Genomic DNA, 15,228 nt, shown 5'->3' on the forward strand with positions numbered 1-15,228 from the left:
GGTTTTATTTTCTCTGCAAAATTTTGTTAACATGAAACCTACATTGATGCAGTTTAATCCCTCAGGATCATGAGACACTGTGTCCAGTGTCCACAGGCTGTGTCCTGGTTTCACATTACTCCAGTGATCAGCAGGAGGCGCTGACGCTGCAGCAGAGGCAGACTGGAGCAGTGAACATGGATGGAAACAAATTTAAAATACTTACAAATCAACTCTGAAAATGTTTTATGTTTCCTTCTGTTTTTAGAACAATGAACGTGTAAATGTTTTCATCTTTCAGTGCCAATGACTGAATGAAGGACGGATGTTGTTCTACACCTTTATCAGGCGTCAGACTCCGTCTCCTCACACACCAACACACAGAGACCAGAGGCTTTTAGAGAAAATATCTGTGGTTTATTTGTATAAAAGTGGATCATGTGGTCGAGCAGGAGGCTCAGTGAAGCGCTCTGACAGCGTCACCTCTCCAACAACAGAAACCTCCAGCTGCTTCAAAACGCTGCAGCTTCCGTCTCCTCGCTGGAAACGTTGGTGAGAGCCGGAGAGCCGAACTTCGACTGCAGGTGTTAAAGGCGGAGCTTCTCCTCACCTGTGCTGCTTCTGTCTGACTACTGAGGGTGTGGTTTGAATTATTTACATCGAACAAGAACCGATTCTGCTCCGGAGCCTTTTACATCCTGACACAAAGGAAACTGGAGATAAAAAAGTTTTCTGGGATGTTTTATATGAAAACGTCGGACGTACAAAGGCCCAAAAAAAACTGCTGCTTTTAATTCATTAAAGACAAATCCTGTCCTGCACGTCCCTGCTGGGAGAAGGAGACAAAGTCTGGAGCAAATTTAAAACACACAGAAGATCCTCTTTGATCCTTTCATCCCTGCAGACAAAAAAACACACAACACAAACTGGCACTAAACACAACTCCCTCACATCTCATTTCCCATCGCCGCTGCATGCTCTCACTCCACAGCTGCTCTCTATGCTGGATTTTAACTGGTAACCTCCCGACCATCACTGTTCAAACAGCTGGACATGAAACAGCTGCAATGAATCCCTGAATTCATCGACTTCTCATGGCTGTAACAGCTGAAACGTGACTTTGGCTGAGTCAGAGTCGAGTCAGAGTCTGAGCAGACTGAAGCGTTCCACGACTCCACAAACGTCTGAGGATCATTTTATGTTTTCTCACTGCTCTGATCTTCCCACACACCTGAATGTTGTCTGTGTTGCACAGAAAGACAGAACGTGTGATTTGGATCATATAAGAAAATCAGAGTTGTCTCAGAGCTGAAAGGACACGTCCCTGCTGTTAAATCACCGTGGACGCCGTCACTGGAGGATGGCGTGGGTTAAATATGGAGATCAGGGCTGACCTCACAGTGAGTTCATAACTCAGGCTTTTAATGTGAAATATCAACAGCAAGCACAAACATCCTGTCCTCTGTCTCACCATGTCCCTGTGTGACTTCGTTACCTGGACTTCACTCAGCTTTCACTTACAGCAGCGCTCGTTCCGACGCACCTTTAACTAAAGAGCCACAAACAGGAGTCAGCAGCTGTTTCTGAGGGAAATGAGATGAAAATCAGCAGCTTGTTCCTTTAACTCAAAGAACTTCACTGATCTGAGCTCCAGCTGCAGCCGACGCTCGGCCACAGACCAGCACTGACCAACGTTTCCCAGCACAGACAATAAAAATCTGATTTAAGACTTCAGCAACAACCAACAGCAATCAATAACCAATATCTGATCAGCTTCATCAACAATAAAGAAAATAAAAAACAAAAACACAGTTTACTGCAGAAAGACAGAGGTTTGTTTACAGTGGGAAGAAAGCTCAGATATCAACTCCACAGGAACGAGTGTGTGTGTGTGTGTGTGTGTGTGTGTGTGTGTGTGTGTGAGTGTGTGTGTGAGTGTGTGTGTGTGTGTGTGTGTGTGTGTGTGAGTGTGTGTGTGTGTGAGTGTGTGTGTGAGTGTGTGTGTGAGTGTGTGTGTGTGTGTGTGTGTGTGGAGCAGAGTCTCCATGTGGCAGGCTCAGCTCCAGGGTCAAAGGTCATCACATGCCCTGCCTGATGCTCTGGATGATCTGGAAGATGGCTGCAAACCAAACAAAAACATTAGAGTCGAGTCAGCGTCACATCAGGCACACAAACACTTCACAGGCTGGTGGGTTAAATCACCTGATCTGTGTGTGTGTGTGTGTGTGTGTGTGCGTGTATACACACACACACACACACACACACACACACACAGAAAAGTCAGAGACCTGCAGGAGCAGAGTTTTATTCACAAGACTCAGAATATCAAAGCTGCTGTGACTTAAAAACACCTGCAGGTGAAACTCACCTGATCCACAAACCACAAAGACGAACAGGGCGAGTAGCCACGGACCCACCGGAGACTTATCATCGTTCACAGGCCGCTGGAAACAAACACAAGCATCAGGTCCGCAGCTGCGACAACCAGTCAGATATCAATCAATCAATAATCAATCAAAGAGAGAACGGACCTGTCACTGTTCTGATAACTGATCAGTCAGTGTGTGTGTGTGTGTGCTGCTGTTACAGCAGACAGCTTCCTGCTCAGAGCCAAGAAACTTCTAACCACGACACTCGACTGAAATGTGGATATTCACTCTGTCACATTCACAGTTTCACCGACTGACCGATGACTCGCACCGTGTTCCTGCCGAACTGAAGACGCTGTGCGAGGCGAACACACCCGAGTCTTTCATATTTATAGTTTGTAGCTTAAAGGACGCGTTTGCTCACATTAACGTCACCGACCAGAATCTGACAACCTGATATATAATCAATAATAATATTTAATGTTAGGTATAGTTAATAGCAATAGTTATCAACGCTGACCAAACAGGTCTCACTGCTGTAGCTGTAGCTGCTAATGCTAAGGCTAAAGCTAAGGCTAAATGCTCTCACCTACAAACCTGAATTACAGCTGGATTACTGTGCATTTCACAGAACACATATAAAATTATAACATATCAGGGAGGCCACGGCTGTGCGCCACAGCCAGACTGAGGCAGCAGGTTAGCCGTTAGCCTGGCTGTCAGTACCGATGTCTTCTGGACGTGTCCCCGCTGTGTGATCGTCTTGCTGTGCCGCTCGTTGGCCACTTTCATCCGCTGCACCGCCGACATGTTTCGGGGTTAACGAAGAGTCCGGACCAGGAGGACGAAGAGCCGGGAAAAACCGGGAAGAGGAGAAAGCAGCGTAGGCGAGGCCGGTGCCGGTGAAAGCGTCCCGCTGGAGGGAGGGCAGTGTGGGCCAGGTTAATTTCCGTGTTGATGGGCAGGTAGAGTCCGAATGAATGCTAACGGGTAGCTAGCTGCTAGCTGAGCGAGCTAACCCCGAAGCTGAGGAACCCGTCACGTGACAGAGGACAGTCTCCATGCCGCCCTCTTGTGGCGGGAAGAGAACGTTTCTGTAATTTATGTGATTTTATGTTTGAAGGATAAAATCTTTGTAATCTGACAAAGAACGTGAAGAAAAGTAGAAGCTGACAAACATTTTAAACTTCAGATAATTACTGTAATGTAAAATAAAGCCGTGTAGCTGGTGTTAGCCGGACACATGCTCGTGTTAACCACGTGTGACCGGTGTGGTCTAATTCCTGGACCATGCGGCGCTTTACGTTGTTGTCTTGATCAGCAGTTTACCAACATCAACACCTTCATCACCAGTGAGAGAGAAAATGTCTCCACGTTATATTCAGTCATCAACTGTTCATTTCTGCTGTGGTGTGTGACACACGTGTCCACCGCACACACACAACCATGTGTTCACTGGTTCACCTGTTGTCTGACAGAGCGCTCAGGTGGAGACTCTGTCAGTGTGGACACAGATGGTCTTTATCATCTGAGTTTACAGCATTTACAACACACACACACACACACACACACACACAACATGAAAATGATTAATGAGGAAACGAAGCCACAAAGAGCCGAGTGGAGTTTCTGTTTTATTTCCTGCCGTCAGAAAACAGCTGGTCCACAAACACACACACTCACACACATCTGCATATTTAACATATGGTCGTCTCTCTCACACACACACATACACACACACACGGTTTGCTGCTGGCTGTGTTGTAGCCAGGGGTCAGAGGTCATTAGTAGGATTGATGTCTACCTGTGTCTGCCTCACTACATCAGGTTCCAACATGAAGTCTCTGACTGATGGACCAGGTGATCCTGGAGGTCAGAGGTCATGCAGGGTCAGCTCTAGTTCACCTGCTGAGACATCACACCAGTCAAATGACGCGACATGACGCAAGCAGGGTCAAACTTGAGAGTGGTTACTGTGGCAACAGGCATCATGGAGGGCAGAGGTTACCATGGTAACCCTTTTGTCTGTGAGGAAGGGTGGTTTCCTTTGCAGCATCCTGGAACACGTACAGGAAGTCTGGAGGACAGATGTCACCATGGTAACACAAACACATGGATGTCTCTAACAGCCCAGCCCACTGATGGAGCCGATGCGGTCCATCTTCATCCCGAAGCATCCTCTTCCTCCCACCATCGACTTCCGGCTCCGCCTACTCATCTTGGCCTGTCGCCGTAGGAAGTCAAGGAAGAACCGAGGGGCCGCCCCCTGTTTTCCCGCCAATCCCCTCACAACACTGCGACTCACCGCCAATCCTACAGAGGGAGAGGAGGAGGAAGGGGCGGGGCGTCCGGCAGAACCCTCTGTGACATCATCGGACGTAGGCGTGGCCAATATGAGAGAAGAGAGACGAGAGCCGAACAGAGAGTGTAACACCTGAGGACAGACGGGTCACAGTGTCAAACTGCACCTGCATCTTTATTCCTTCATACAGTGGAGTGAAGGTGGAGGAAGATGGAGATGATGAAGATGAAGATGTCTCCACAGACCTGTCTGTCGTTCCGCTGAGGTGAAGGTCTCGACTCCACGGCGACAGTGAGGAAGAGGAGGAGGAGAGGAACGAAAGAGGAGGATGAAGAAGCCATCTTTGTTTGGTGGAGAAAAGAGACAAAACAGATCAAATGAAGGTGACGGTGATCATCAATCAATCAATCAGGGTATTGATAAAGGAGAAGCAGCTGTTTATGTAGTTTGATGATTCCAGTTTAAAACCTGCACCTCAGTCTGCTCAGCTTTTAATGAACCACATCAAATTATTTTTTATTTTGAAATGAAGTAAATTCGATTTGATTCCATTTGTGAAACTGGATTCGATGTTTTATTAAACTGGATCACTTTAGATTCAGTTCACAGTTTATAAATCTACATGATCAGTTTTTCCAGCAGCGTGTGAACGCCGACACGTGAAGAGGAAGAAGAGCAGAACTTACTGACAGAAGGAAGAAAGAAAAGAATCCAGCAGAAATCCAGATTAACAACAGAAATCCCAGCAGACTCCACAGGATCCCGCCGCTCGTCGCTCGGTCATGTGACCCGCTCAGACGTTTGCAACCACAACAGTTTGGTTTGTTTGTTCTGTCCTGTGTGAGGACGGGTCTGTGGACGACCTGCACACCGAGCTTATATACGGCTGAGCGCTGTGATGTCACACATTCTTACTGCTGTCACCCCAGACGACGGACACACACACACACACACACACACACACATCTTTTCACTGTGTTTGTGTGTGTTTGTCGTTTGTGTGAAAACAGAAAGGTAGTTCCCTCCTGAGAACCAGCTCGTCTCATCGTGATCATCAGGTCCTGAAGTCCTTCAGCAGGTCTCACGGGTTCTTCATGTGTTTCTGGGGCTGGTTGAACAGGTTCCACCAGTGTCTGAGGGGTTTCAGGGTCCCAGGACTCAGAGTCGGGCTCAGATGGTCCGAGCAGAGAGAACAGACCATCCCTGCTGATGTTCTGATGATGTTCTGCTGATGTTCTGAGGGGAGGATCTGAGGATGTTTAAATGACTGTTATGATGGGGACGGTTACTGAACGGGTTCCACGGTTCTCTGAGTCAGTTCACTGCTAATGCAGGCTTCAGCGTCCGTCCTATTGCTGTGGTTACCTGCAGGTAACTCACCTGGAGCTCTTATTTAAAACTCTGTCACAGCACCGTCGTCTTCCAGCCGCTCAGAGCCCACGGTCCCGTCTGTACCCACAACACTCGCTTTCTCTCCATGACCTCTGACCTTGGTTGTCCTGCCTCCTCGTAAACCGTCACCGCGGTGACTGGGTCGTCGATGGCAACTATTTCCTGTGGAACTGGGCGGGGCTACAGAAGTTCACATGGCCCAAAGGATAGGTGTGTGTGTGTGTGTGTGTGTGTGTTTAATGACCCCCTGTCATCTTTGTCCCAGTCAGACAAAACCCCGCCCCCCATTCAGCCTCCTTCGTCATTGACCACGCACATTAACCACACACACACACACACACAAACACGGATAATAGCTCATCAATCACCTAACTAGGAAGAAAGAGGTCACTGATCACCAGGTTATTCTCCTGTGTGTGTGTGTGTGTGTGTGTGTGTGTGTGTATGTGGTGACGTACACAACATTCCTGCCCCCCCACAGCGACGCATGTTCTGCCAACAACTTATCCCACGTCCTCACAAACCAGGTTAAACTGGACTAAAGTGTTCCTGGACTCCTGCAGAGGGTTCTCTGGTTCCTCTGCAGGTTCTCTGGTTCCTCTGCAGCTTCACAGAGACATGAAAAGGGGAAACTGGTGCATTGGAAAACAGGCGGATGGAAGACTGACTGGATTCAGCCGGAGACGTCGGTTCAGCTCAGCCTGACGATTCTCACTGGTTTGTCTGGTTTTCTCAGACTGGTTCTCAGAGCGTCACCTCGCTGCTTCACACGGCTGCTGCTCGTCACCAGGCAACGGGCTGCCGTCCCCAAACTCCTCAGCCTATCAGCATTGACGTCACACCAGTGTGTGTGTGTGAGTGAGTGAGTGAGTGAGTGAGTGTGTGTGTGTGTGTGTGAGTGAGTGAGTGAGTGTGTGTGTGTGTGTGTGTGTGTGTGTGTGTGTGTGTGTGTGTCCAGATTTTATTTCTGACGTTGAATAAATCAAAGTTCTCGGTTCCTTCGTCAGCAGACTCCTGTGGATCTGTGCGACATCACTCGCTGTCCTCAGTGATGAGGCTCACATGGTTCTTGAAGACGTTCCTCGGGTCTTTGAAGCAGCAGAACCCTGAAGAGGTTCTCTGGAGTCTTCGATGGGAACCAAACTCAGAGGCACAGTTTGGGTTTTTGGATCAGATTCAGGTCAGTTCAGCAGCTGTGCCGCAAATTTTTGATGTGAACTATGATTTCACATCTCTGAGAGTCATCTCCATGGCAACAGCCGCTGAGGCTCATGGGTCCTGTAGTTTTTAAAACCGGTGAACACGAAGAACGAGCAGCTGTTAATGGGACAGACTGACTGAAGGTGAATACGGGCGAAAAGAACAGGGGCCATGTTGTAGCTCACTGCCTTCAAAGCATCATGGGAACTGTAGTTCTGATTGGTCAGAGTCACGTCACACACACGTTCTTTACTCTTTATTCAATCTTTGTGTTTTATATAGAAAACATCATGAATGGAATTATGGCTGAGTGGGGTCAAACCCACTGTGACCTCTGACCTCTCACCCCCGGCTGTAGAGGGGAGGGGCTTCAGGGGTCATCAGGTTGTCAGTTGTCAGTCAGTTGTCACAGCGAACGAGAGGAAGGCAGGGCGGAGCTTCAGTTGACCTTTGGGTGGCGGAAGTCTCTGCCGGCGAACTTGGCCTTGTCTCCGAGCTCCTCCTCGATCCTGCAGGTCAAAGGTCACATGAGATCAGCTCTGTTTGGATGAACTGAGGCTTTACTTTGTAGACTTCATGACAGGGCTTTTACTTTGTAAATGACAGGATGTTCTCACCTCATCAGCTGGTTGTATTTGGCCAGACGCTCCGACCTGCAGGGGGCACCAGTCTTAATCTGAGAGACACAGAGAGACAGGTGGAGAGGGGGACAGGTAGAGAGACAGGTAGTGATTTCAGTGAGTCGGGTTCTGTGAGGACATTGTGTTGCTTTCATCCATTATGATCCGACAGACGTCTGTCCTCCTGTCTGTGTGTCTCTATGTCTAATTTTCTGTCTGTCTACCTGTCTCTCTCTGTCTCTCTCTCTCTCTACCTGTCTGTCTGTCTGTCTATCTGTCTGTCTACCTGTCCGGTGCAGAGTCCGACCACCAGGTCAGAGATGAAGGTGTCCTCAGTCTCTCCGGAGCGATGGCTGACCATCACACCCCAACCACTGCTCTGAGCCAGCTTACACCTGAGAGACGGACAGGCAGAGACACGGACAGAGACAGGAGAAAGAAATGGAATTAAACTTTGGGTCAAACAGTCAGACAGATGGACAGTGAGACAGACAGGTGTCTTACGCCTGGATGGACTCAGTCACTGAGCCGATCTGGTTGACTTTCAGCAGCAGACAGTTGCAGGCCTTCTTGTCCACCGCCTGCTGGATCCTCTTGGGATTGGTCACCGTCAGGTCGTCTCCTACAATCTGATTGGTTCAAACACACAGACGAGTCACTTTAATGTTGTTCTTGTTTCAGTGAACTGTTCCTCCAGGAGCTCTTCCTGCACTGGAGGAACCTGGAGGAACCTGATTCAGGTTTGGGTTCCTGGTTCCACAGAACTAACAGGAAGGTGAAGAGAGTCACAGAGAACAGCTCAGGGCATCCATCTACCTGTCTGTCTGTCTGTCTGTCTCACCTGGATGTCTACTGAGGAGGTGAACTTCGCCCAGTGCTCCCAGTCATCCTGGTCAAATGGATCCTCAATGGACTGGACTGGAGACACAGAGAGACAGACGGACAGAGACAGTGCATTAGTTAAAGTTCAAACTGGTGAGAGCAAACCCCCCCCAGGCTGTCCCAGCCCCCCCCACTCGCCCTCAGCCTGATCTAATATCAGATCGATATGTTTTCAGTATCAGTGACACACACACACAGAGTCTGTGGGACGTGTGTCTGTGTTGTTACCGGGGTAACTCTTGATGAAGCTGCGGTACAGGTCTCCCAGCTTCTCCCCGCTGATGTGTCTGGACGGGTCGTCAGGAGACTTGAAGTCCAGGTCGTATTTCCCGTTGCGGAAGAACTCTGACGCCGCCACGTCCATACCAATGATGATCTTGTCGGGGTATCCGGCCTTCTCGATGGCCGTCTTCAGCAGCTCCAGAGCTGCAGCGAGACCAACACATGTTTCTGTTTGACAGGCAGAGAGACAGACAGACAGACAGGAGGACAGACAGGCAGACAGACAGGCAGACAGACAGGCAGACAGACAGACAGACAGACAGACAGGCAGACAGACAGGCAGGCAGACAGGCAGGCAGGCAGACAGGCAGGCAGACAGGCAGGCAGACAGACAGACAGACAGGCAGGCAGACAGACAGGCAGGCAGGCAGGCAGACAGGCAGACAGGCAGGCGGACAGACAGGCAGGCAGACAGACAGACAGACAGGCAGGCAGACAGACAGGCAGGCAGGCAGGCAGACAGGCAGACAGGCAGGCGGACAGACAGGCAGACAGACAGACAGGCAGACAGACAGGCAGACAGGCAGGCGGACAGACAGGCAGGCAGACAGACAGGCAGACAGACAGACAGGCAGACAGACAGGCGGACAGACAGACAGGCAGACAGACAGACAGCTGGACGTCTCACCCTCGTTGTTCTCCAGGATGTTGGGGGCGAAGCCTCCCTCGTCTCCCACGTTGGTGGCATCTTTCCCGTACTTGGCCTTGATCACATTCTTCAGGTTGTGGTAAACCTGAACACAAACACACAACAATACGGTTACAACTAACACAACAACACAAAACAACAACAAAACAATAAAACAACAAAACTAATTCTAAGAAAAAAGCAGCAGGACTGAAAATATGACAGCGATCTGAATCACACGCACCTCGGCTCCGATCCTCATGGCCTCGTGGAAGTTGGCGGCACCGACCGGCAGAATCATGAACTCCTGCATGGCCAGTTTGTTCCCGGCGTGGCTTCCTCCGTTAATGACGTTAAAGGCCTGAGGTGGAAACAGGACACGACACACACATAATGTGAAGCTCCAGGGTGACTACTGCCCCTCAGAAGCCCCTCCCACTCGTCAGAAGCCCCTCCCACTCACAGGAACGGGGAGTATGACATCTTTGTGTCCGGCGAGGTCGGCGATGTGGCGGTACAGAGGAACCCCCTTCTCCGCTGCTCCAGCCTTGCAGACGGCCAGAGACACGCCCAGGATGGCGTTAGCACCGAACTTAGCTGTAGAGAGAGAGAGACAGGTCAAACAGAGAGAGAGAGAGAGACAGGTCAGGTAAACAGAGAGAGACAGGTCAAACAGAGAGAGACAGGTCAGGTAAACAGAGAGAGACAGGTCAAACAGAGAGAGACAGGTCCTTACATTTGTTCTCAGTGCCGTCCAATTCCAACATGAACTTGTCGATCTTCTCCTGCTCAACAACACTGAAGTTCTGGAAAGAAAAGGAGACACAGAGAGACAGAGAGACTTAGTGACGGAGAGACAGACAGAGAGACAGATAGGCAGGCCTGCCCCCCCGCCCTTTCTGTGATGTCACTCGTACCTTCTCTATCAGTTTGGGGGCGATGTCCTTGTTGACATGATCCACAGCCTTCACTGTACCTGCAACAACAACAACAACATGTCCTGCTGAGTTCCAGGAACATTTTCCGGTTCCCACCAGGAGAACATGAGAACAAAGAACACGAGAACAGGTCTGTGGTGTCAGGTGTCAGGGCCCTGCTCCTACCTTTGCCCAGGTAGCGGCTCTTGTCTCCATCACGGAGCTCCAGGGCCTCGTGGACTCCGGTAGACGCACCGCTGGGAACTGCTGCCCTGAAAAGACCTGAGAGACAGACAGGAAGACGGACAGGCAGAGACAGAGACAGAGACAGGCAGTTTGATTTGGAGGAAAGTGGATCTTAAAGGCAGGTCAACAGGTTTAAAAACACAGTGAGAGCAGCCTGCGTGTCCTCACCCTTGGCTGTCCACAGGTCCACCTCCACTGTGGGGTTTCCTCTGGAGTCCAGAATCTCCCGAGCGTGAATCTTGGTGATGGACATCCTGACTGTGGGACGGCAGAAAGAAAAGACAGGTATGCTGTGTTACCTGTGTCTATGTGTGGACAACACTGCAGGTCAGGACTCTGGACTCTGTACCCGGACTATTACAAACTGTCCTAGGATTAGGAGACACAACAAGGATGGGAAGCAGAGAACTATTCCACAAGGACAGGTCCTGTCCTCGGACGTCTGGATCAGAACTGAGCAGAACCTGGTCCTGGGTCATTAGGACAGTTTGAAGCTGAACATTCACACGGAGATAAAAATCAGACGAAGGGGAAAAGTGTGTGTGTGTGTGTGTGTGTCTGTCTGTGTGTGTGTGTGTGTGTGTGTGTGTGTGTCTGTCTGTGTGTGTGTGTGTGTGTGTGTGTGTGTGTGTGTGTCTGACCTGCTGCAGAGATCCTGTTTAACGCCATGTTGCCTCCATGACAGCAGGCCCTGAGCCCCAGCAGACCCCGCCCACCCCCTCCCACACAGCCAATCACTGAGCTCCTCTCAGGACAGGCAGCTAACAGGACCAACAGGAGAGAGGGAGAGACCATTCTGCTGCTGGGTGGGGGGGGCGGGGGTCTGAGCTCCTCCTCCTCTGTGTCCACAGAGTTATTAATACAGTAAGGCTGCTGTGACCTTTTCCCTGGCCTTTCTACACAGGTCATGACTTCCTCCTGTGTGTTATAGAGTTACAGTACACACACTCACACACACATGTCACTGTCCCTGACATTTGCAGAGGTGAACTGACCTCAGCCTCTTCAGACTCTGATAACCAAAGGTTCACTGAACTACGTGACCTTGGTGACCTCTGTGACCTCGGTGACCTCGGTGACGGAGCCGTTCAGGTTAAACTCACAGTGTCAAACAGCTGCATCCTCATCACTGTGCTGTTTGTCTTTCTTTCTGTTGAACTTCACACACTCCTCGTGTCGAACAGATGAAACACTGTACAAACAGTAAACGTACTCAGAGCTTCAGTCTGAGCAGCGAGTGGACGCTTGTCTATCATTAACTTTAACTGTAGATAAATAACTGAAGGACACGTCTGATGCTGCTGATAGTTCAGTCAGTGACATGACTGACATCACAGCCACGGATCCAACGTCCTTTATGTCTGAGTGTGTTATGTAATCCTGTGTGTGTGTGTGTGTGTGTGTGTGTGTGTGTGTGTGTGTGTGCAGTGATAGGTCAAACATGCAGAACAACAGCTGAGTAGTTACAGTTCATCTGAAACCACATGTGGCCTTTGCTGCTAACTTCATCAGCACTGATCACACAAGCACTCGAAGGCGTCGCTGCTCGTCCCTGTTTGGTTCCTGTTTGTCCACATTGAAGACTCAGAGGGAACCAGGTTTTACTGGGACCTGGTTCCTGCAGTGTAGATCTGTTGGTTTATAAAACTCTGAAAGGTTTCTGATCTGTGATGGACAGTCCAGACCTCACAGGTGGTCTGGGACAGGTCCGCTTACTGTCCAGGTTTAGTTCAGACTGAACCCGGAGACTCAGGATTCAGGTTCCACACACCTGGACAAACTCCCAGAGACATACAGCTCTGCTCTGAGTCCTTTTAAATCAGGTCTGTCTGTACCTGTCTGTCTGTATCTGTCTGTCTGTGTGTCTCTGTCTGTACCTGTGTGTCTCTGTCTGTACCTGTCTGTCTGTACCTGTCTGTCTGTGTGTCTGTCTGTGTGGACTTTGTGCTGTTTGTCAGGTTTCACTCGTTCAGTACTTTGACCTTCTGCCTGTTGAAAGTTCAAACTGAATCTTTTTCAGTTAGCAGTTAGCTGTTAGCAGTTAGCTGTTAGCTGTTAGCTGTTAGCTTACAGTGAGGTGTTTGTGGGAACATCAGCTTCTGCAAACATCAGTTTAACACAACACTCAGTGAGACACTCTTACTCTGAAAAGCCCTACTGAACAAACCAGACTTTCAAAATAAAAGGGGAGAATGTCTCCTGGAAACAAACAGGAAACAGACAAAAAAACAACAAAACAACCCAGAAGCTGGTTGGAAAACGGACCAATCACAGCTGAGAGCTCACCCCTGTTTCATCCTACCTGAGCTGTGCTGTTAGAGAAGAGGAGGGGTGCTGTCTTTGGCCGTCTGTCCGTCCGTCTGACTGTCCGACTGACGTGGAAAGTGTCCGTCTGTCACGCTGCAGGGTTTTTATAGACGCTCCCTGACAGGGGGGAGGAGGCTGGGTGGAGAGGCAGGGAGCGTCTGCATGGGACAGGGCGGCAGGAAACAGAAAAACTTGCAGCACAAAGAGCTGACACAGGAACCACACTGATACGACAACGACAACACAAACTCACTGTAGATACAGAGCCTCTGCAGCGCTTTGTGTTTGTTGTGTGTCCTTCTGTGGGCGTTCTGTACTTGACGTGTGGTCTCACTCTGACTCTTTCATGGTTTCATGCTGTGATCAAACACACAGTCGGAGGTTTGGACGCGTTGAGGTTAACATTTGCTGCAGAAACACACAGACAGCTCGTTCTGATGGACAGCTGTCGTCCAAGTACAAATCAGTTAGAGAAACCTGAGCTGTCTCTAACAGGACGTCCACCTCAGTGTGTTGAATGTTAAATAAAATGTGGACGACAGGACGGAGACACTGTGTCTCTGTCTGTCTCTCACTGAGCAGAGCTACACTCACTCTCTGCATCTTTACATGGACGTTATGGAAAAATGGACGAGCAGAAAATCTGACTCTGATTAATGAGAAACAAAAGACACACACTCGCTGATCAACACAACACAAACCCTGTCCTGCTGTGTGTCACGAGTGAGACGGTCCCTAACTCGCACAGAGAAGGTCAAAGTTCATCTAAAGGGGAAATGTGAGACGGGCTCAGCATTCACTGCAAAGGGCAGTAACCCCAACACACACACACACACTTACACAAGACACCTTACCCTTTACATTCACCTTTAACTGTACTTCTCCCTGTCACACACACTGTGGCCTGTCCACTGTCCCTGTAGCCTTTACTGTGGGCTAAATTTAACTGCACATGCCTGTGTGTGTGTGTGTGTGTGTGTGTGTGTGTGTGTGTGTGTGTGTTACATAACAATAGGAGCAGTAACAGTGACAGAAGTCGTGACTGTAGGAACCACAGTAGCATCATGGCAGTAATGGTCTACTACTACAACCAGTGCTACCAGTGCTACCAGTGCTGCTGCTGCTCATACAACACATGGTCCCACTGCAGCCGCTCACTGATCAGTTATAGTAACAGGAACAGAAGAAGAAGAACAGCATGTGTAGCAACAGCAGCAGTGAAAACTGTTCACGTGTTTCTGCTCATGAATCGTGTTTAACTAAGAGATGATGTGATAAAACACAAACACACACACACACACACGCACACACACACACACAGACACACACACACACACACACACACAAACCCTCAGACAGTTGTAATAAACATGTTGCTCTTTTTATTTTTCAGGTGTTTCAGGTGATTTTTCTTTACACAGCTGTGATTGGACGCGGGTCCATCTCCACTGTAAACAATGTAACACTGGCTCCCTGTTTTAAACAACACCACCACAGGTGTGCAGTCAGCTCAGGTGTGAACGTGCTTCAACACACACACACAGTGTGTGTGTGTGTGTGTTCACGTTCATCACTCGTTCACTACGTGAATAAAACTTTAAACACTTTATTTTTCCCTGATGGCAGAAAAATACACAGAGAAGAAGAAGATACACAAAGAAACTCAGGAGGAGGAGGAGGAGGAGGCGAGGGGTGGGGGGGCGGGGGGCAGCCATCTTGTTTGGTGGGTCCAGGAGGGGTCGGTGGAGTATGTTGTGTTAATAATTGGCCTCTCGCAGGTACTTGACGACAGTGAACACCTTTGCGGCGAGCTGCCCGCCGGTGGCGTCTTTTGTTCCTTTAGCGATGATTAGAGCTGCGGAGACAGAGACAGAGGAGAGGTGACACTTCATTCATTCATTCATTCATTCATTCACAAACACAGCAGCACTTTGAGATAAATGCTAACGTGTTGATGTTTAGTAGCTTTAATGTCAACCATCTTAGTTTAGCAACTTAGCATGCTAACATTTGCTAATTAAAAACAAAGTTCAGCAGAGGCTGATGGGAAGTCTTTGATCAAGTTCAAACTCTGACCTGATGATGGCGCCAGAAGAAAAGAATC

General features: G+C 49.3%; 4 protein-coding genes and 1 long non-coding RNA gene across 7 annotated transcripts in view; all 5 read right to left on the reverse strand.

The window, feature by feature from the left end:
* Positions 1 to 374: 374 nt before the first annotated feature.
* On the reverse strand, positions 375 to 3,362 carry zgc:85858 (uncharacterized protein LOC405879 homolog). Of its 2 annotated transcripts, none has more exons than XR_005893061.1 (4): positions 3,075 to 3,362; positions 2,348 to 2,423; positions 1,988 to 2,098; positions 375 to 1,901 (listed from the first exon to the last, which is right to left on the reverse strand). XR_005893061.1 is itself a non-coding variant. In XM_041030844.1 (4 exons), the coding sequence occupies exons 1-3, from the start codon at positions 3,156 to 3,158 to the stop codon at positions 2,058 to 2,060; spliced, it is 201 nt and encodes a 66-aa protein (XP_040886778.1). In that variant the 5' UTR covers positions 3,159 to 3,362; the 3' UTR covers positions 375 to 1,941; positions 2,012 to 2,057. The 2 variants fall into 2 exon arrangements, 1 of the variants encoding a protein (XP_040886778.1); XM_041030844.1 differs by having other exon boundaries at positions 375 to 1,941; positions 2,012 to 2,098.
* The window catches only part of LOC121176775, a 26,880-nt gene continuing 12,026 nt past the window's right edge, over positions 375 to 15,228 (reverse strand). Inside the window, exons 3-4 of the long non-coding RNA XR_005893062.1 lie at positions 14,464 to 14,474; positions 375 to 1,633 (exon numbers count right to left, since the gene is read on the reverse strand). This is a non-coding gene — a long non-coding RNA (uncharacterized LOC121176775). The remainder of the gene's footprint in view (positions 1,634 to 14,463; positions 14,475 to 15,228) is intronic.
* On the reverse strand, positions 4,175 to 6,101 carry si:ch73-265d7.2 (C-type natriuretic peptide 2). The gene is made up of 3 exons (XM_041030843.1): positions 5,337 to 6,101; positions 4,896 to 4,991; positions 4,175 to 4,782 (listed from the first exon to the last, which is right to left on the reverse strand). Exons 2-3 carry the CDS (start codon positions 4,989 to 4,991, stop codon positions 4,471 to 4,473), a joined length of 408 nt encoding a protein of 135 aa, XP_040886777.1. The 5' UTR covers positions 5,337 to 6,101; the 3' UTR covers positions 4,175 to 4,470.
* On the reverse strand, positions 7,484 to 13,256 carry eno3 (enolase 3, (beta, muscle)). 2 transcript variants are annotated; one of them, XM_041030839.1, is made up of 14 exons: positions 13,120 to 13,256; positions 10,986 to 11,075; positions 10,758 to 10,853; positions 10,572 to 10,630; positions 10,391 to 10,460; positions 10,118 to 10,251; positions 9,899 to 10,015; positions 9,655 to 9,760; positions 8,973 to 9,170; positions 8,704 to 8,780; positions 8,367 to 8,491; positions 8,149 to 8,257; positions 7,860 to 7,918; positions 7,484 to 7,751 (listed from the first exon to the last, which is right to left on the reverse strand). In XM_041030839.1, exons 2-14 carry the CDS (start codon positions 11,068 to 11,070, stop codon positions 7,682 to 7,684), a joined length of 1,305 nt encoding a protein of 434 aa, XP_040886773.1. In that variant the 5' UTR covers positions 11,071 to 11,075; positions 13,120 to 13,256; the 3' UTR covers positions 7,484 to 7,681. The 2 variants fall into 2 exon arrangements, with proteins under 2 accessions (XP_040886773.1, XP_040886774.1); XM_041030840.1 differs by having other exon boundaries at positions 10,986 to 11,071; positions 13,120 to 13,192.
* The window catches only part of pfn1 (profilin 1), a 3,993-nt gene continuing 3,254 nt past the window's right edge, over positions 14,490 to 15,228 (reverse strand). The window contains exon 4 of the mRNA XM_041030842.1: positions 14,490 to 14,979. Coding sequence (XP_040886776.1) covers positions 14,882 to 14,979 — 98 coding nt within the window. The 3' untranslated portion in view covers positions 14,490 to 14,881. The remainder of the gene's footprint in view (positions 14,980 to 15,228) is intronic.

The sequence above is a fragment of the Toxotes jaculatrix genome, chromosome 23, assembly GCF_017976425.1.
Source record: "Toxotes jaculatrix isolate fToxJac2 chromosome 23, fToxJac2.pri, whole genome shotgun sequence".
Lineage (NCBI taxonomy): Eukaryota > Metazoa > Chordata > Actinopteri > Toxotidae > Toxotes > Toxotes jaculatrix.